This window comes from Schistocerca americana, chromosome X, assembly GCF_021461395.2.
Source record: "Schistocerca americana isolate TAMUIC-IGC-003095 chromosome X, iqSchAmer2.1, whole genome shotgun sequence".
Classification (NCBI taxonomy): domain Eukaryota; kingdom Metazoa; phylum Arthropoda; class Insecta; order Orthoptera; family Acrididae; genus Schistocerca; species Schistocerca americana.
In genome coordinates, this window is record NC_060130.1 from 672,528,186 (window position 1) to 672,550,934 (window position 22,749).

General features: G+C 39.2%; 1 protein-coding gene across 1 annotated transcript in view; it reads left to right on the plus strand.

Moving 5' to 3' along the window:
• LOC124555746 (vacuolar protein sorting-associated protein 13A-like) overlaps nt 1–22,749 on the plus strand; it is a 689,798-nt gene that overhangs the window by 493,713 nt on the left and 173,336 nt on the right. The window contains exons 48-49 of the mRNA XM_047129770.1: nt 8,640–8,762; nt 17,296–17,481. Coding sequence (XP_046985726.1) covers nt 8,640–8,762; nt 17,296–17,481 — 309 coding nt within the window. The remainder of the gene's footprint in view (nt 1–8,639; nt 8,763–17,295; nt 17,482–22,749) is intronic.

The following is a 22,749-nucleotide window of genomic DNA, read 5'->3' on the forward strand; positions in this document are numbered from 1 at the left end:
CCCCCCCCCCCCCCCCCCCCACCACTACCACCCCATGGAGATCCGAATGGGGGACTATTTTACCGCCGGAATATTTTACCCAAGAGGACGCCATCATCATTTAACCATACAGTAAAGCTGCATGCCCACAGGAAAAATTATAGCCGTAGTTTCCCCTTGCTTTCAGCCGTTCGAAGTACCAGCACAGCAAGGCCATTTTGGTTAGTGTTCCAAGGCCAGATCAGTCAATCATCCAGACTGATGACCTTGCAACTACTTTTTTTGGCTATATATAATAACGAACAATATAGCTTTGCTTTTCTGAATTTTGGATTTCTGCCTCAGAACAGAGTGTGACTATGACCTTTCATTCACTATAATGGTACTTTAACTACTATCTACAGCAATGAATTTTAATGGAATTTGCTGCCTTCATGCAGTAAATGCTGATAGTAGCCCTGCAGCTGGGAGACTAGTGCGAGTTTTGGTGTTCTCGGGAAAAATAAGTCATTTTAGATTATAGTAACATTTAGTTTAGTACCAGTACTGATTATGTGGTAAATAGGTGTATTAGTGTGCTTGTTAAGTGTACCATTAAAGGTTTCATTTTTATTTATATAATATAGCAGAAAATGCGAAAAGATTGTACAGTCAGGTTATAGTCATATTTTCTGCTATGTTTTGCCTCAGACAATCTATATAATTTCGTTTAATTGCTCTTTGCTCTCTCCAGCAATTTAACTGTAATGTACCTCTTCATTATTTAACTCACATTTTTCGGAAATAAGCATAAAGTTTAAGTTGTTGTTTCAGAAACTTTGCACTGTTGTTTTTGTTTACATACTGTTGCATATAGGCCAAATTTGTAGAATCATATTTTCGTGTTCACCTGTAATTTAACTGATTTATTCTTAATAAACTATTATGTTTATCATGAGTGAAAAGTACTTGACTTGCCGTAGAATTGTTAATGTTGGGGCTTTGGTATGACGGGTGCTGTAGTTTTTTTTCCATGTATATGACTGTAGTGGCATGGGAGTAGGGGAAGTAAATGCTACTCATCAGTGGTCTTGTAGAATATGTAGTAGAGATAAGAAGATACTAGATCAGGAGGGGAAAACTGCTTCCCTTCAGGCTGAATTAGACATGGCCAGGGGAGATATTGACAGGTTAAGGAAGGAGAAGGGTAAAGAGACGTGGGAAGTGGCAACAGGCAACAGGAGGAACAGGCCTAGAACTTTGTCTGACAGCTTCATGGTGAATGTGGAAAATAGATTTGACCTGTTGCTTCAGTTAGAGGCTGGTAAGCCTCAAGCAGGTGTTGGTGTAGACAGGGAACAACAAACTTTCAGCAACAAATTGAAAAGTAAGAATTTAGGGAAATCAGTAAAGAGAAAGAAAGTGTTGTTGTTAGATATTTCCCTTGGAAGTGGTGTTGCCCAACTATTGCTGGATGGACTGGGATCAGAATATCAGATTACCAATTTTTTTTTAAACCTAATGCTGGCCTGGAGCAGGTGACAGAGGATTTAGGATCACTTTGTAAAGATTTCACTAAGGAAGACACCATGGTCATAGTAGGTGGGCCAGGTAATAGTATTGACAGATATTCTGGGTACAGTATTGAGTGTGACGTGGCAAATGTGAGACCAGCATCGAAGCATACTAGTGTTGAGTTTGTATCTGTTCTTGGGTGGCATGACCAACCTTATTTGAACTCTTCTGCCAGGAGAGTTAATTTGGAGTTGTAATGGCTGCTTATGTTGGGTGCAGGGCCACACATTAGTATGGTTCTTGTTGAGTCTCGGAATAGGTGGCCTTCAACTCAACAAGAAAGGGAAGGTTAAACTGGTTGGAAAATAGCAGGAAAATTAAAGGAAGGAGGCACTGTCACGAGTGATAAAATACCAGTGGTTAAAGGGTTCAGAAAAGACCCTTTTTTAGGGTAGGGAGGACAGAAAGAAACCAAGTTTTAAGAGAGGTTAGGATTGAGACAAACCTCCAGTTTGAGAAAGACACCAAAAAACATAATTCTAGCTTATTACAGCAGCATAAACAGCTGTTGCTTAAGAATTTTAACTCAGTCAATGCAAAATGTCAGATATCTTTATTGCATCAAAATATTCAAGGACTGAGAAATAAAATTAATGGATTAATTATCTGCATAGATGATTTAGAGTCCTCAAACCCAGCTGGCATAACCTGCCTCTCTGAACATCATGTGACCACTGGTATAGAACTTAAGTGTAACAGGATTTAGGTCAGCATCTCACTTTTGTAGAGCAGAAATGGAGAAAGGAGGAGTTGCCACATTCATCAGGAAATGTCATAATTTGAAGAACATAGACATTCATAAATTATCCTGAGAACAGCATATAGAAGCATGTGCAACCAAATAAGAATTTCATAAAAAATCCTTCACAATATTAAGTGTATATCGAGCACCTGCAGGTAAATTTAATCTGTTCATAAACCAACTTGCAGCTGTACTGGCCCATTTAACAACCAAAAACAAAGAAATAGTGGTTGCTGGTGACTTCAATGTAGATTTCCTTAAAGACTCTCCCAATAAGAACTTATTTGCAATACTAACACTTAATTCTCACTCTAAAGTTCCCAACTAGGGTAGCCAATTGCTTGCAAATAGCCATTGATAATACTTTTATAGAGAAGTCCAATGAACAAAACTATATTATGAAACCAATAGTCAATGGCCTCTCAGATTATGACATGCAGTTCCTTCTGTTAAATGTTAATACAGAAGAGGATGTAAAATGTGTTAAATCTGAACTCAAGAGGGTAATCTATAAGCCAAAATTTGATTATTTTAGGACACTCCTCAGAGACATTCACTGGAGTGATGTTATGGACATCAAAGCAAATATATTACAAGGAAAAGATAGTCATATCAGATAACTAAATAAAGACAAAATGGGATATAGTGAAGGTGGACACTGGTAGAACCAGACATGAAGAGGGGCAAACAGCATTAAGAGTAAAGGATACATTGGTGACAGATGTGTATAGTGTGTGGAATATCAACTAAGTCAATTAGAGAATGCGATTCTGAGTTAAGTAACATATTAAGCTATCTGTGTAACCAGTCGTTTATCAGTGGAATATCTCCTGAATGGTTGAAATACGCTGAAGTTAAGGCACTGTTTAAGAAGGGAGATAAAGAAATAGTGTCAAATTTCCATTCAATTTCACTTTTGCCAGCATTCTCAAAAATTTTAGAAAAGGTAATATACAATCACTTTTATAACCATCTCATCACAAATAACAAACTGGTACTGTCAAAGTCGCAGTTAAGATTTCTAAAGGGTTCTGATATTGAGAAGGCTATCTACAGTTACAGTGAAAATATACTTAATTCATTGGACAAAAACTTGCAGACAACTGGTATATTTTGTAATCTGTCAAAGGCATTTGACTGTGTAAATCACAATATCATTTTAAGTAAATTAGTACATTATGGTGCGACAGGAAATGCTGCAAAATGGTTCAAATCTTATATCTCTGGCAGGAAACAAAGGGTGTTATTAGGCAGGAGACATGTATTAAGCTATCAGACATCATCCAACTGGGAACTAATTACACGTGGGGTCCCACAAGATTCCATCTTAAGTCTCTTACTTTTTCTTGCGTTTGTTTTGTTTGCCGATGACACAAACATTGCAATAAATAGCAAATAAATGTAGTCTTAGAAAGATCGGCTAATAAAATGTATATTAGTCCTTTCACTTCAGGTTATAGCCTTCAGCAAATTTACTCATTTCCATGATCAAAGCCTGTTGCATAACGCAGTCTTATGATCAATCATACATGTACAGAAAAAAAAATAATTTTACAGCAGCAATGGTACACACTGTTTGTGCTGACATCATTCAGTACTCTGTAACTACAGTGTATTTAGCAAATTTCAGCAAGTAACATGGAATCAAAGAATAGAAGGGAATATATAGTGGTGTAGTGCAGACTATGATATATTGTACAGAAGTAGGTAAATGCAATAATATAAAGTTTTCCCAGTACTAATGCAGAACATTGCTTGAAAATGTGTGGCAATTCAGTGACTCTTCCTGTCCTTGGTTTACACTTATGTCTTGAGGTGATGGATGAGATCATTTGGTTGTTACAAGTGATGACCATTTCCAAGTCACTGGTGGTACATAAGGTGTAGGATGAAGATGAATGAAGGAGGACATATGTGGCCAAACACATGGTCCATCATTCATTCCCTCTGAATTTCTCTCAGTAGAATCTCAGTAAAAGACTTTTGACCTTCTCAGCCCTCATATAAGAACCAACTCTTTGCTCAGTTTATAACTATCATGAGTTGTATTTTCAATATAATTTTTATTACACTGTCCCAGAAATCACTTTTTCACTATAGTATCCTATTACCAAAAATCAAATGAGTCCTTCTGTTGTCTACTTCTGACTCTGATAATTTGTTTCATTAGTGAATTTATTTATATCTTTCCTTTAAAATTCTGTTGTCTAAGTGGTTTTCAAACTAGATCTTGACTTTATAGTTGTTGGGTCTGTTGGTCTAGTGGCAATGCATGCACCTGAAAACTGAGTGGTCAAGGCTTCAAATCTCAGTTGGACTTTGGATTTCTCAGTCTTTGTTTTAAATTAGCCTTCACCTCTCAGTGATTTGACGAGTCACCAGAAACAACATGCAGTTTGGATTCCACATTAAACTGTAGGTCCCCTTTCCCCTCTTGAATAACTGATGTATGTTAAGGACATGTAAGTAGCTGAAGTGATGACAGATTGAAAGACTTGCTCCAGGCCATTGACCTGCACCAAATTATTATTATTCTTTATTAGCTACCATCTACCTCTTAGTTAGTATCAACATGTTGACATACAAACCTCATCTACAGAATCTCACCGGTACCTGTTTCATAACCTGTCTATTTTATCTCTGTTGTCCTAAAGTTTCTGTTTGATTTATCCTCTCTTATTATCAAAATTTCTTCATATAACCCATTTCTATAGGATTTTACATGCTATAAATTTTGATATTTAAATCTTGATATTACATCAACTTGGCTGTAACAATCCATTCCTTCTGTAAACACTGTGACTTTCATTTATTGATGTAAAGATGCACCTATTCTTGAATGGTGCAGTAGCTACCGCTACCCTGCACGGTCTTAGTCGCAAGTGTCATTTTGTCACGGAGCAGTCGCGAGAGTCATATGCCCACGTTATGGTACGCGACGTCATTGTTCGTTCAGCCCCTGATAGGGAGATCCAGCAATGGGTCCTGCAGTTAGAAGACCCTTCCCTTGAGGAAGTCCTGTCAATTGCTTAATTGTATGAAGTCTCTCACGCCGCAGGTCAACATTTGGAAGCATGGTGCGACGTCGCGGCAGTTCAGGACGGCACGTCCGCGTCCACTGCTTCCGGGGTGGATGACATGCGAGTGGTACAATCCAGCCATTAAGGTCTCTCCCGCACGGCGCGTAAACAGAATTCCGGCTGCCGGCCCCTGTTGCCGTCCTGTGCGTCATGCTATATACATCACGATCGGTCGGAGTGCCCTCAGCATTGGGCCGTTTGACACAAATGTAATAAAAAAGGTCACATTGCTAAAGTTTGCCGCTCAGCCTCAAAAGAATCGAAGGAAGCAGATACAGAGGACATGGACGTTGACATTCAGGAAGTTGCATCGGGCCAGGCTCCCGATGCATCGGGATGCAAACTCTTTATCAAGGTGTCGGTTTGGTCGCGCCGGTTACAACTGCAAGTAGATACGGGCGCAGCAGTTTCGTTGTTGAATGCACAAACTTATTCTGACCTTGGATCGCCCCCGTTGGCGCCAGTTTACCGGCGTCTACGCGATTATGGTAAACAGTTCATTCGCCTACTGGGTCAATTCACTACCGACATGACTTACAAATCAGTCACTCGGCCTATTACTTTTATTGTTGTCTGTGATGCGAGCTCCGCTAACATTTTTGGCCTGGATGCCTTTCAAGCTTTCGGTTTTTCTATCGCTGACACCATACAGTTGGTCTCCGAAGACATTCCCTATCAATCATTGGAATCTTTGATCTCAGATTTTCCGGATATCTTTGAGGAGGGCCTGGGGTGTGTTTCAGATTTTGAAGCTCACTTAACATTGAAGGCGTTGGCTCGCCCATGTTTTCTACGCGTGAGGCAGATCCCCTTGGCTCTCCGCCCGCAGGTAAAGGAAGAGCTAGACCGGCTGACAGCCCTAGGGGTCGTTCTTCCCATTTCTTCCAGTGAGTGGGCTTCGCCCCTCGTTATTGTAAGGAAGCCCTCAGGAAAATTACGTCTTTGTGGCGATTTCAAGGCCACCATTAATTCACAATTGGTGGTGGACACCTACCCTTTGCCTCGTGCTGATGAATTGTTCTCCGCTGTGGCGGGAGGCCAATATTTTTCGAAAATCGATCTTTCGGAGGCTTATCATCAGATACCACTTGATGAGGACTCCAAACGGCTGGCGGTCGTCAACACTCCGTTTGGCCTTTACCAATACCAGCGGTTGGCCTTCGGAATATCCAGTGCCCCGGCGATATTCCAGCGTTATCTTGAGCACATCACGTCGACAATCCCTCATTGTATTAATTACCTGGATGACATAATTGTCACAGGCCGCAGCATGAAGGAACACTTGCACAACCTTCACACCCTCTTTCTTCAATTCAGGTCTGTGGGCTTGTGTTGCAACCTGCATAAGTCAAACTTCTTCCAACCGTCCATTGAGTATGTGGGCTACACCAGTTCTCGGCACGGCATCCAGCCACTAGGAAGTTTGGTCCAAGGTATCGTCGACCTTCCTCGGCCCGCTTTGCTGAAAGTGTTACAAGCTTTTTAGGCAAGATAGCCTATTACCACCGGTTCATTCCCAGGGCTTCCACCATAGCCCGCCCCCTGTACTGCCTTCTGCGCAAGGGTGTTCCTTTTGATTGGTTGCCTGCATGGGAGCGAGCGTTCACCTCGTTGAAGGGCCTCCTCACGTCAGTGCCTTGTTTGGCTACTTTTTACCCCCATAAGCCGTTGGTCCTGGCTACAGATGCTTCGCAGTATGGGGTGGGGGTGGTCCTGGCCGATCGCAACGCAGATGGTTCCGAGCAACCACTGGGGTTTGCGTCTAAAACTCTTAGTCCCGCACAGGCCCATTACTCCCAGGTGGAAAAAGAGGCTTTGGCCATTGTCTACGCTGTTACCAAGTTTCACCCTTTCTTGTATGGCACGAAGTTTCAGTTAATCACTGACCATAAGCCGTTAATATCGTTATTTGGCCCCGCCTCTCAGATTCCGGATAGGGCGGCCCACAGACTACAGCGCTGGGCCTTGTTTCTCTCTAAGTACCATTATGACATTCATTTTCGCCCTACCGGACAGCATGCCAACGCCGACGCTCTTTCCCGTCTTTCGGTGGGCCCGGATCCTACATTCGATCGAGAGGAGACTATGTGGTTTCATTTGGATGTGGCGTCCCGTCAAGCGGTTGATGGCTTCCCGATCACTAGTTCTCGAGTCACCAGGGAAATGGCAGCTGACCCGGTTCTCCGGCAAGTTGTTCACCTCATTCAGTGGGGGTGGTCATCCCGCCCTCCAGGTCGGGCCTCGGACCCTCTACGTAATTATTTTATTCCACGAGACCGCCTCTCGGTCTTGGATAGAGTTCTCCTTCTGGCTACTGATGATACAGCTCCTCACGTGGTTGCTCCTGCAAGTTTACGAAGGGAGGTCCTCACGTTATTACATGCAGGGCACTGGGGTGTTTCCCATACTAAAACCTTGACTCGCAGACATGTGTACTGGCCTGGTATTGACAGAGAAATTGAGCACTTGGTGGCCGCCTGTCCCCAGTGTGTGAGCCAACAGGCATCTCCTAGGGCAGCGTTCTCTTCATGGCCGCCGGCAACCCAAGCATGGGAACGTGTTCACATTGATTTTGCGGGCCCATTTCTCAATGGCTTTTGGCTCATTGTCATTGATGCTTATTCCCGATTTCCATATGTGGTTCGCTGCTCCTCAACCACTTCAGAAGTTGCAATCCAGGCACTAGCAAAAATCTTTTCTGTGGAAGGTCTGCCAATCATCCTGGTCTCAGACAATGGACCGCAGTTTATTTCGCAGACCTTCCAGGATTTTTGTAGGCGCTTCGGTATTCGGCACGTTTGCTCTCCCCCCTTCCATCCACAATCGAATGGGGAAGCCGAGCGCGTGGTGCGGAACTCTGATATTTTTTTAAGTACTTGATGGTAAGCATGTGTTGAAATTGGTAGTACCGAAGTGAAAGATGAAATAAAGAACATTCAACTTTAAACAGCCAAAATTGCAAAATGTTTATAAACATGAAAAACAACTAATGTAGTTGAAATACAGAGGATAACTTCTCAATAGTGCTATATCATAAGAAGAAAATACATACATCCTGAATATCAAACAAAAATATATTAAAAAATACTTGTGGTGAACCTAAAAATATTTCTTATGTTGCCTATGTAGCAGTAATGTAATGCATGTACTACATTAATACATGTAATACATTAAGAAAAACATTATCTTTCAAATACTATTGGCTTGGAAGGTAAGTACTGACATGTTAATTATTCCAGTTAAGTAATTTATCAACATACTTCAAAAATATATGAAACTTCCAGGTGATGCTCCTGAGTCCCTATCAGTCAATGCTGTACACGTGGGATGACCCTACTAAAGAAAGATACCTCTATTGGAATATATACAATAAGAAGTCTAAGGGATTCCTAGCTGAATTTCATAAGGTAAAAATAACATATTATTTGTAGAGGAACTACTGTCATCTACCAAAATTTTTGGAGTTATTTTTGTTGTTGTCACCAATGAGTATTCCAGTTAATCTTAAGTTATTCATTGTTTGTTAGTTATTTATTACTTCATAGTGGCACCATGATTTACCACATAGTAACAGAACATGCCACCACACTGAATAAATAATGCAGGCCCATGAAGAAAAAGCTTTTATAACGAATGTTGCTTATTTCATCCACTTTTTTCTGTAAAAACAACAATAATAATAATACTAGTAATAATGATATGAAACCAAAATATTGGTAGCAGTAGTAGTGCTAGTTAGTATGTATCATAACTCATAACTCCTAAGACAAGCTCTTTATCTGTTCTTTGTTTTGTGCAAGACTCTTGTGCATCTTTCAAAAATAAATAAATAAATAAATGAATAAAATAAAATAAAATAAAAATAAAAAAATAAAATAAAAGAACCTGTTACCTCTTTCACATAATAATTTACCAGTAGACCTAATGGGACAGCTTGGTAAGGACTTACCTAAAGGTGGAGAACATTTCAAATATCTGCTTGACAAGTGTTCTCTTGTACTGGAAATGGAAAAGAAAAATGGCATGGTTTTTTTTGGATCTGACTTTCTAAAAATAAAATTTGATTGCTACTTTGAACAAAAATGGACTGTGTCCAAGACTGTACACTTAAATATCACCTGCTGATAGATTTTAAAAACCCGATTGACTTAATCCTAGTTCAATCCATCCTTTGGCTGTAAGTCCTACTTGCAGCTGACTGTAGAAGTGATCACAGTATTCTGTCCATGAAAAGATGGATTAAGCTCATATCCACCAAGAAGAGCAGAGAAAGACAACTAAGACTCACAACCAAGGAAGCTCTTTGGAAATTCGGTGAGCTTGTGAGACTAAGAAAGAAGGAGGTTGTTTCCTTATGAGATCTGAGATCAGAATGACCACAAATAGGAAAAAAATACTTGGATGTCACTGTTGAAACTAAATTTAGTTGAAGAGAGAAGCAATCTGAAAGAAACTGGATCCTCACTGCCTGGATCCAGACAGATATAAGAACCTGTGTAGAGAAATAAGTCTAATTGCAGAAAGGACAGGTCACTCTTCATTATTAGTATGTGTACTGTGACAGGGGAACATCGTAATCACAGTCAAGTGTGTGATCTCTTCAAGAAACCCAGCAGCATCACCAGTGAATTTAATCCTTATATGTGGGTTGTAGATGCTGAGAAAGGCACACTATTGGAGACAAAAAGGTGTTGTTGCAAGTTAGAAACAGAACTGAGAAAAGTTGTATTCTGGAATTAATGACAGTACAGACAGTCAACCAATTGAGCAACTTACACTGGAACCTACAATATTATGCAGAAAAATAGAGAATGAAGTTCAGCATCTGAAGAAATATAAGTTCCCTGGTCTAAACAGTATATCTGGGAATGTGATCAAAGAAGTGGGACAGGAAGGTGTTGATGTGCTGCATTCATTGTGTACAAGAATATGGGAAACTGGGTATTGGCCAGAAGACTGCTTGAAGTCTCTCTTCATCCCTGTACACCAGAAAGGGTCCACCAGGAACTACTCCAACTACTGAACTATTGTTCCTATATCCCACACAAGCAAAACTTTGCACTAAATCTTGAAGCAGTGTTTGAAGTAATATATTCAGCCTCACATATCCACAGGACCAGCAGGTTTTGTTGATGGAAAAGGAACTCATAAATAGATTCATGACATACAACCAATAATCAAGAAACCATGAGAGGTCTGTGTTCCTGTTTTCTTGAAAAGCATTTGATTCTGTTGTATGGAAAAAGTTGTGACAGGTGCTTGCAGAGTTTTGCATCACACTATGTAGCAGTTCGGCCTACTTTGATTACTTCTTCATTTATATTCCTCGTTGTTGATGTACTGCGTTGCTACACTGGCTGAAAAATGGGTTGTGGATTCCAACACTGACTACTGTAAATAATATAGCTGACAGGTGCACAGTTGCGTTTCACAGTACTTTAATTTCACTTTTCACAACCTCCTAATAATACACAGTTATATGGCCAGTGCACTATTGTTTAACTTTCGATAAGCCTCATTCATAGTTTGCAGGCAAACCTCCACATACTGCTACACTAGTTTTCTGTTGAACACCTGTGAGCAGTAAAACCTCTTCAGTGTCACTTCTAGAGAATTTATACCTATGTTGATGAAGATTCCGTTTAATTCTTCCAAGATGCCTCTGCTGAACAATCCTGTGAGCAATATATGTTGCTAATGTGTTCCTTCAACAGGTGGGTCTTAATTCCTGGGCAAATGTCTACTGTGGAATTTGGCACTACCACATTTTTAGCAGAGAGTCATGTAAAATTCTTTTTTTGTCATTTTTTCATTGTTACAGATGTATTATGAACACTGGTACCTGTTTCTATGATAATATTCTGAGTGGGTTGGTCTGCTTGCTGCTAGAAAGTCTGACCTATTCTTAGTCTGTTTTGAGTTTTGGTATAAGTATGTCGGAGTAGTTTGCAACATTTACCCTGACAGGATAGAGAGTCACGTTTTCTAAACACCCCTTGTATGTCTTCCATACACAGCCACCTACACTTGTAGCTACAGAATTGTCAAAGTCTATGTTTCAGGTTTCACTCCAAATCATTTCAGAGAACAATGGTAGAGTTTCATTGAAATTTTGTGAGCAAGACTGGTTACTTTCACTTGCTTTGCCTGGCATCAAAAGGAACTCAGGCAATAGGTACTGTTTATTGTACCATGAGCAACAATGTGTATTTGGTTGCAAGCTTCAACATCAATATTTGCAAGGCGGGATGCTTCAATAAGTTGACCAGTTCCCTTGGCACACACACTCACTACACATGGTTCTCTTTCCTATCCGTGGCTTAGTTTCCCTAACAGGTATCTACTTTGGCCAACTTCTAATAGTCTCCCCTGTGACCTGTATTGACCTGACATATAATGTAGAAAGCTTTCCTAAATGTGAACTGTATCACAATCAGTTAGGCTTTCTTTCAGATACACATAGCTCTTTATTCCTTTTTGTAGCATGGATAGGTGTTGTACTAGGGTCTCCACTTAAAATGTTTCCTATGTTCGACACATGTAGTGCTGCCACTGAAATGCCACTCGTTATCAAGTGGATAGGCAAATTGCAATTTTTTTCTCCATTTTGAGAGAAAGCATCATCTGTGGGAGAAGACAATATTTGAGGTGTTTTGAACATATGAAGTGTGTTTTTAAGTGTAGTTATTCACACCCATTGCATTAGCTTTCAACTGTACATAATTTCAGCCAACTCATTCTGAGCCTGGGAATAGCATTTGCACTGGGACCCATTCTAAATTAGATTTACAAATATACATTAGCACTTTGGTGTAGGAAAACACAGCCATAATCTATGCAATTACTGTATCAAATATTACATGCCTTAAGAAACCTTTGAAAATTAATAAATAGAAGTCTGATACTTAAGCTAATTAAGGATACTATTAACAGCTATAGCTCTAAATGTTCTGAGAAATAATTCCAAGAATATGCATCTTCATGTAATGCAGTCAATGAAAACAAGGGAGGAAACCATAATAAAGATAGAGATGGGCTTTCAAGTTCTTACTTCCAGTAACAAGCCACCTGATCAAGAACAGCTGTACCTGACCATCAAAAGCAAAAGTTTGCCTGACTTGTACCACACATTCATAATCAGAAACCTACTCTGTATTGGCTGTAAGGGTAAACCACAGCCTCAGTGGTGTGCCTCAAAAAATTGCCTTATAGTGACTCTGAAGTGAGGTCCTGCAGAAAGAAAATGTAATGTATGCCTCACTTCATGACCCACTTGGGCAGAAGCATAGACAATCAGAGAATATATGGTCAGGAAAGTATTATATGTAAAGCTACTGCAAGCGAGTATGTCAAAGGAAGAATGGCATGTGATGTTACAACTGGAGAACAACCTTGCTGTTGTAGTGTTACAAGCTTACATGAGCATCATCATCATATTAAGAACATGGTGCACTATGATGCTAAAATGAGGGATCTCCTCAACGAGCAATTGGCAATTGATCAAAGTACCCAGACCTCTTTACGTACTGCAGAACTATCAGACATCATGAGATGCAGACCCATCAGTATAAAAGGATGTGGAGAGTACTGTATTGTTAGTAGAAAAGCAATGACAGCAGATTGAGTTGTATAGAGCGCTCAGTGAATTTTAATGTGGGCTATACATTGGATGTCACCTGAGTAACAAATCCACCATGGACATTTTAACCCTTCTAGGGTTGCCCAACATGACTGTTGGTGATGTGACCAAGTAGGACTCATGTACCAAAGGTCAGGGACCATCAAGCATTGCAGAGGATGGTTGTAAAGTCACATGAAATCAGCTGAAGGAAACACTCCTGAATTCCACAGTGCTACCAGCTGTTGAGCAAGCACAATGACTGTGAATAGGAAGTTAAAAAGAATGGAATACACTGGTTGAGCATTTCTCATGTGCCACGCATGTCTATAGAAACAGAAGTACACCTGTTGTATGGCATTTATTGTGATGACTGGTTTCAGCAAATTACTTTGCCGTTATCAGGTCTGTAAAGCATGGATCAACATATTCAAGCACACTGGGATCCGATGTAAAAGAGTGTAATACAATTTAACTTGAACATGGACTATACCATGGAATATACATTTCACTGCATCTTGATCAAATGCATATTGTATCATATCATATCACAGAACAATATTTTGTGAACAGGAGAACAATAGTATATTAGTAAGTCAAGCATAAAATAACTAACACATAAAGCAACATATATAGTGCATGGATTGTACAAGCTCATGCTCATACATCAGCAGAATGAAGACCATGATTCTCAAGTAAACACCATAGACATTACAACCAGCCACCAGGTGGTACTGTAGTACTTACTAGTTGCAAACAAATCACATCGTGTTGTATGAAGTGTAAAGACAAGCCAATGATCCAAAAATGTTTCACTGCTGACATACAATAAATAATCCAAATCAGAGTATGTAACACTTATTTTGTTATAATAATTTAAATTAATATTATATAAAATTTAAAAGCACCTTTAAAAAAAAAAAAAAAAAAAAAAAAAAAGAAGGAAAAAACGTAACAGGAAGCATTGTACCTTCAATACACAAGTAATGAAGTCAGTCATATGGCATGTTTATGTTACAAAAACAAATACAGAAAAAATATACGTATCATAATATGCAGTGATACCTCATTGTAGTTAAGCAAACATGAACTACAAAGAGAACATAAAGCGTCCCACTTGATAATGTCAAACACATACCACGCATATCTGTAGTCAGTGCAAAGCAATGCTTGAGTTGGAGTAAAGAGCAAAGGCACTGGACAGTGGATCACTGGAAATGAGTGGTTTGAAGTGATGAATCATGGATATCCTGTGGAAATCCAGAGGAAGGGTTTGAGTTTGGCAGATGGCTGGAGAGTACTGCCAACCATCTTGTGTAATGCCAACAGTGAACTATGCAGTTTTGAGTGTCTTTTTCATGATTATGGGGTGGTCCTCTTATTCTGCTGAAGAAAACTCTAAATGTAGAATGATATGAATACATATATGAATACAACTGAGTGAGGTGGCGCAGTGGTTAGCACACTGGACTCACATTCCGGAGGACGGCGGTTCAATCTCGCGTCCGGCCATCCTGATTTAGGTTTTCCGTGATTTCCCTAAATCACTCTAGGCAAATGCTGGGAAGGTTCTGTTGAAAGAGCACGACCAACTTCCTTCCCCATCCTTCTCTAATCCGATGAGACTGATGACCTCGCTGTCTGGTCTCCTCCCCCAGACAACCCAACCCAACATTTTACTGCATTGTGTATTGCTTACAGTCGAGGAACAGTTTGGAAATGATGATTGTATCAGTGTGGGAATGCACCATGTCATAAAACAGCATTATGAGGTAATGATTTGTAGACAGTGACATTCTTGAAATGGGCTAGCATGCCCAGTAATCTGATCTGTGCACAATGGAACACTTTTGACATGAGTTAGAATGCTGACTTTGCTCTAGATCCCAGCATCCAACATCACTAAGTTGCTTGGTTTTGGCTCTTGAGTAAGAATAGGTTGCAATTTCTGCATAGTCATTCAGACACCTCATTTAAAGTATCTTCAATAGAGTTAAAGCCATCAAATGGTGGAGGGTGGTCACACCCTATATTAATGTCCACTAATAGGTGTATGGATACTTTTGATTGGATAGTATACAGTAACCACAAACTTCAATCAGTCACTCTGATGATGTATGAGGGGTGGAATAAAATGTAAATGGATCATTCTATCTACCATTGGAGTTAACTCCTGATGTAACCAAAACCTGTAGAGAAAACCTTAGTTCATTTGTATTTAAGTTCCCCAATTATACTGTTATAGTTGAAGGAGACTTTAACTAGGAATATTTTACATCTAATGGCAGCAAACAGACATGTCTTCTTTGAGGATGTTCACATTGAAACTGCTAACATTGACCATGACATGGTTGTGGCAACAATGATTACCAAAGTACAAATGGCAACTAAAGCAAGTAGAAAGATACATATGTTCAGTAAACTAGATAAAAAAGCAGTAATGTGAAATCTCAATAAGGAACTTGAAACTTTTAGCACAGGACAGGAGTGTGGGGAGGAGCTATTGCTGAATTTTAAAAGAATATTTGACCATACACTAGATAGATATGCACCCAGTAGAACAGTTCGTAATGGGAGGGACCCTTCATGGTATACAGTCACTGTAAAGAAACTTCTAAAGAAACAGAAATTACAATTCTATGGTCTAAATGGAACAGCATATGAGTGGTTTAAGTCATATCTATAGAACAGGAACTAAAAAGTTTCTTTATATGGCTTAAGTGATTTACAGAAGTTTTCCACTTCATCTAACATTTGGTGTTCCACAGGGTTTGATCATGGGTCCATTTTGTTCTTGATATATGTGAATGACCTCCCTTCTTACCTGAAACAATAAGCTAAACTGACACTGTTTGCTGATGATACAAGCATCAGTATTAATCCAATAAAAGAAACTCCAGTAGAAAATGATAAAATAATGTTTTTGAAAAAGTTATTGATTGGTTTTCTGTGAATAGGCTTGCTGTGAACTTTGAAAAAACACAGTACATCTAATTTTCTACTGCAAGTGGTACAGTTCTTTCTATAAATATAACACATCAACAAAAGTCAGTCGCCAGGGTAGAGCATACTAAGTTTTTGGGTGTGCATATAGATGAGAATCTTAATTGGAAAATTGATATTTTAGATCTCCTAAAGCAACTAGGTTCAGCAACTATTGCAATTAGATTAATTTTGAGGATATAGAAATTTTGAGGGTATAGAAATTAGCAAGCTAACATACTTTGAATACTTTCACTCTCTGATGTCATATGGAACAATATTTTTTTTTTTAGGGGGGGAGGTATAACTGAACACTTAGGCAGAAAGTATTCACTGCACAAAAGAAAGTGATTAGAATAATGTGTGGGGCCCATAATCACACATCTTGTAAGCATCTGTTTAAAAGGTTAAGAATTCTTACAACACCCTCACAGTAGAGTTGGGTTGGGTTGTTTGGGGGAAGAGACCAAACAGCGAGGTCATCAGTCTCATCCGATTAGGGAAGCATGGGGAAGGAAGTCGGCTGTGCCCTTTCAAAGGAAACATCCCGGCATTTGCCTAGAGCGATTTAGGGAAATCATGGAAAACCTAAATCAGGATGGCCGGACGCAGGATTGAACCGTCATCCTCCCGAATGCGAGTCCCTCACAGTAGATTTACTCATTAATGAAATTTGTTCTCAGCAATGTGGACCAGTATGAAAACAACAGTGACATTCATGATTATAATACCAGAAAAAAGAAAGACTAACCCTATCCTCTACATAATCTATCTTTGGCATAGGAAGGGGTAAAATATGCTGCTGTAAAACTTTTTGATAAATTGAAACTCCCATTTCCCACCCAAGAATGCTATTCTGACAATGTATTCCAAGAGGCTCTGTAGATTCTGGGAAAGAAAGCGATATATACAGTCCTATAGAACCTTTCAGACAGCATATGTGATATGCATAGATTTCTCACATTGTATAGATTTTTTTTGGCTATAACCTAGGGTCTTTTTCCAGAAAGAAACTTCAGTTTGCCACCCAAGGGTGCTATTCTAACAATGTGTGCATAGAGCCTGTGTAGAGTTTGGGAAATAATAATATAGGTATGGTCCTGTAAAAGCTTTGCAACAGTATATGTGACATGCTTACATTTCTCGCATGGTAGAGTTTTATCTGTCAGTGATAAAGATCTGAGTCTGAGTCACAATAAATCACACATTATTAATCTGTTAAACATTCATGATAAAAATTCATTTTGTATTTCATCGTGTTTTAATTTTATGCAGCCAGACAGTTTTTAGCAATTATATGCAGCAAGGTAAGAGGCATTTGTTTATTATTTGTCAAACAGGATGGTTATGGTCAAGAGCGTGTGAGTTTTCATACAATCAAACAGCCTTGTGTCACTCCCAGCACTCCGACAGTCACTGCTAAATTATCAGCTAGCTTCAAGAGACTTTCGCCAAAGTCATCTGTGCAAGAAGGCAGCAGCAGTGATGATACAGGATCTGAAGAATCTGATGAAAGGGAGCAACATGTAAGTTAAGGCATGCTTTACAATATTCTTCATGTTTTCCAGTTATTTACATTTTGAAAGAGAGATATTCTGTATCATATTAAAATGTGTTTTTAAATGTTTATATTTCAAATGGTATAGTTAGAAGATTATATCAGACTGACATTTCAACTGCCGTCTGAGGGTGAAGTCATTGCTGAGTGATATTATACCTTAACAGCAATGCATGATGAGATGCACTATCATAGAAAGAATTTCTTATATACACTTTATTTACATAACTTATCAGTATACCGCCATCTCCCAGTGCTGTTAATCACTGCATACATTAATGTACTCTGATTGATGTATTTGAGAGATCTGTTAGTTAAATTTCCCCATTTTATTAAGATTTTGGGGATGACATACCTATATGATATGCCTGTTTTACATTGCCTGTGAATATATATTAGTGCCAAGATTCCTATATTTGCAGGTGCCGATCTTTTGTCCTGTTTCCATTTTAAGTGGACTGATAGGATCAGTGTGATATTGGAAAATGACCACACCTGCACTGCAGTTTGAAATGTTTCATTCAGGATCATCTCTTGGCATCATGGTATTTTACTGCTATTGTGGGCTATTCACGCCCCAGTTTTGCAGTTGGATTCTGATGTGATGTCATTGGTTATGCCAGTAGTGGAATCTGGTATGATGTCATTGTTGCAGGGTCTAAAAGTATTCTACAAGCATGTCCTTGTAACTACCAATCAGTCTTATTACAGACCAGCTGTAACAGAGTAATGCAGCAGTAACCGGCTGTGAAGTTTATATTTAGAGATATAAAGGAAGCAAGATTAGAGTTGAACATCATGTCAACAGTGAGGTCATTGGAGATTCAGTACATGCTTTGATTGAGGAAAATAATGGAGGAAGAACTGGCTGTGTCCTTTTTGAAGAAACCATGTATTATTAGCATTTCTTTAATAAGTGCCAGAAAATATTCAGTATATGCATTTATTATCATCCATCATCATCTCAGATAATAGGCTCTAATAGTGCAGACTAAATAAATAATACACTATAGGCAATGAAAATTTGTATATTCCAGGGTCTGCATGCACCATTCTATACAAGAGGTTGCTTGTTTTTGTGTATCAATGATGTTAATGTGAGAGTGAAAATTAAGTTCATCCCGTAGGTACACATATAACTAATAGCTAGGAAATAAAGTTTAATTAACATATCGGATATTTACTGAACTGATCTTTGGAATCTTATTTAGTGATAACTTTCCATGCAGAATGAAGGAGGTCATTTTATTTACTGCAGTTGTTAAAATGTTGTACATGCACTAACACCCCACTCTATACACAAGACTCTTCACAGTCAATGTTTTCCAATGTTGCTGTAGACTCTCCAGAGGCCATAGGCAGTAATTATCCAAGCTGATTCTACATTTCTGTAACAGGTCAGACATCACTGCCCAGTTTTGTAAATAAATACTGTAACTATCTACATGAAAATTTAAGTACAATATATGGGTATTTTTGTCGATTTTGTGCAAAATTTTGAATACCTCTTGTTGATATGATGTGGACCCCCAATTTATGCCTTCTTATAAGTGTGTAGTATGATTCCATCCTCTTCCCCATTGTTATATAAATAAGAGGACTCTGTAATTAGATCCTGGGATCATGAGCTCTTCACACTGCTGTCCTGGTCATTGTCAGCTTTCCAGACCTTCAAGCCTCTGATTCTCATTCAAATAGTTTCTCAATGGACCTCACACTGCTAAGTGCTTCCATTGCAGTCCACCCACCAAACTGAATATTTACCGTGTGCCCTCCTCTGGCAGTCAGACACTCTGACTGCTTATTCTTCTCAGTATTCTAATAATTTTGGACCTTTTGTTGTAGGTTTTGACTTATTATTCTGTAGGATATCTTTCTCAACATTTTTGTACTGACTGCACACGTTATAAAAGTGTATGTATATATGTATGTATGTATGCTCCATAGCTCCTTCTAAACCACTGGATCAGTTTCAAAGAAACTTGGTAGCTTATCACTTACTGCCTGTATAGAACCACTGTGTGGGTAAGAAACACGTACCTCTTGAAGCAGTGGGGGTGAGAAAGAAGCATAGCTCACTGTGTGCCTTGTGTGTTAACTGCATGGTCTGTGTCGCCTTGCCACGGTTCATGCCCCCCCCCACCCCCACCCCCTCCTCCTCCCCACCCCGTCAGAAGTTCGAGAGTCCTCCCCTAGCATAAGTTAGTTTAAGTTAGATTCAGTAGTGTATAAGCCTAGAGGCTGATAACCTCAGCAGTTTGGTCACATAGGAACTTACTACTAATTTCCAAATTTCACTGTGTGCAAATAACCAGACTATATTCGTTAAATATTTAAGAATGAGAGCACTTAGTGACTTGCAACAAACTTAACACATAATTTTAAACCTTTATGAGACTTTTTCTCACTGATTCATTGATACCCCCACAAGATTATTGAAGGAAAAACTGTATCACCTACTATGTTATTGCTGTTCATTTTGTAAAACTGCCACATCAGACACGACCTTTTAATTTATTACATCATTACTACTTATTCTGTTTGCAACACATCTTCCAGGCAGTATTCAGATATACCACTGAATGTACTTCCAAAGCTATATCATTGTACAACACATAATTTGGGAGATATGACATCATAAAAACTGAGATACTTGGAAAACTGCCACATCATGCATGACTTTTTAATTCATTATTTTTTTTAGTACTAACTGTATTGACAATACATTTTGCATACTGTATCTGCATATATCGCTGAATGTAACTGCAAAATTATATCACTGTGTAAAACATAATTCAGGAAATATCACATCATAAGTATTGAGGTGCATGAAAACGAAACTGCAGGGGGAAATTTCCTGGAGATAGAGGTGAAAAATGTGTGAAAAATGTTAAATGTATATGAAAAATGTGTGACATGTGCATACACAAGAAAACTCATGGGTAAAAAGTTCCATTTCAATCCTTGAATTGATTTCAGCCAAACTTGGTACACACATTACATGCTACCTAGGAAGAAATTCTGTGAGCATAAGATTTATAACCCTCCTATTGGGATGGGATGATGGCGTGGAGAGAGAAGGGTTGAGGAGGAGATCATCAGACAAAGAAATTCTGTGAGCATAAGATTCATAACCCTCCTGCTGGGATGGGGTGATGGCGTGGAGAGAGAAGGGTTGAGGAGGAGATCATCAGACAGATGGGGGGGGGGGGGAGGAGGTGGACACAATTAGGGGGAATAGGGTGTGGATGGAGAGAGCAGGATGTAGATATTGATAGAAAGGAAAGAGGAGGAGATGGAGAGAGAAAGGGGAGTGGAGGATATGGACAGAGAAAGGAAAGAGGTGGAGATGCACAGAGAGAGATGGGAGGAGGAGATGGACGGAAAAAGGGGGATGGAGCAGGTAAACAGAGCGGGGCAGAGCAGAGGGACAGTGAAAGGAAAGAGGAGGACATGAACAGAGGGGAAAGGCATCGCAGATGGACAGCGAGAAGGAAAGGGATGGAGGATATGATTAGAGAGTCTGGAAGGAGGAAATGGACAGAGAGAGGGGGAAGTAGGAAGTAGACAAAGAGAGGCTGTGCAATGTACCAGAGCCATATGCTGAACATGATGGTGTTCCCTCGTGGTAATGCCACATGGCTGTCTGGAGCCTTGTCTTCATGCAACTGTACATTCTCATGACCAGCACTGCCAGAAATCATGTACAGTGCCTACATTCCTGTTAAGTCTTTCTGCAATATCATAGAAGGAACATACAGCTTCTCATAACCCTGTTACATCACCTCATTCAAACTCAGTCAGTTGTTGATAATGGTGTCTTTGTTGCTGTAAAGGCATTCTTGACTAACATCAACTCACCACATCCAGGCTCAAAGGTAATGAATGATCACAACCATTACAGCATTTATTTAAAGCAAACTTGATTTGCATCATCATAGCGGCAGCACTAGCACAAATCTTATGCGACTGGCATGAAATTTGATTAGACACATCTTTCATATGTAGGAACATGCCTACCAACTTTCAGTTATGTTGCATAACTCTTTCCTGATTTTGTTATTTTTTTTCCACCAGTGTAGCAAATGTAGCAGTCATGGTCAACTCAAAATGATGTACATATCACATTTCATTAAATTATTTTTAATCTATTACACGGAAAATTTGGCAATGATATACTGACAGTTTGGATACATCATACATTCATTTTTTCTTCTTTCCTATTACTTGCAAAATAAAGCCTAGATTAAGTAGGACGCATACTATCTTGCAAATATGTTTACCTTATGCAAGCCTTCTTATGAATACATTTTTAAACCCCTTCCTGTACTGTTTGAATTTGTAATTGTGACTCTCCTTCATCTGTATGCCAAGGCACTGCATAAAGGTAAATGTGTATGACTTACATGTTGTGGGTGCTGAAATAATTCAACAGCTGCACTTGAAAATTTGTACCAGTCTGGTACTCGAACACGGATGCTCCGTTTCTCTAGAATGGTTGCCTTAACTGCCCCTGCCATCCAGGCATGATTACCATTCATGCAATTTCCCAAGTTCTGCTCACCACTAATGCTACGACCCTGTTCATTTTCCCTATTGTTCATAGCCTCACTGTATTCCTGCAAGGGACAAATGATGGCATGCATCTGCATTGAAATAGTTCTATGTTCCACAATTCGTATCTATTCATTTGCATGTCTGTTCTATCAGACATATCCAAAAGAACAGGCACCACACATGTAATTGTATAAATAATAATTTTTTATCTGTAACTGGATCTTTTGTGCAGTGATTTCAAATATATCAGTTTAGTATGAAGTAAACTCACAATTCACACATACAGTTGCTTAAGCTGTGCTACATCATCCAGTATCTCATACACTGAAGGAATGACTGCAGTTTGACATTGAGATCATTAAGCTCACTCAGATAAAGGTGATACAGGAAACAGACCAAAGCTTTGTTCACAGAAACAAACTAGCTGTGTTCTTATGGGATTTAGGGGTAAACCTTAGTCAGAATAACCGGTTAGGGATGTGAACACTACGTCTTCAGACTCAAAAGTTGTTGTCCTATCTCACTTGTTTGAACATCATGCTCTTTTCTTTTCCTTTTTACACAATTTCAAACCAGTTTCCTTGTAATGCAGATCAACATTATATTCTTGCAACAAAATTTTAGTCAATTGGTCTTTGTTATAGATTGTTACAAATCTTCATGTAATCTACATAATTTC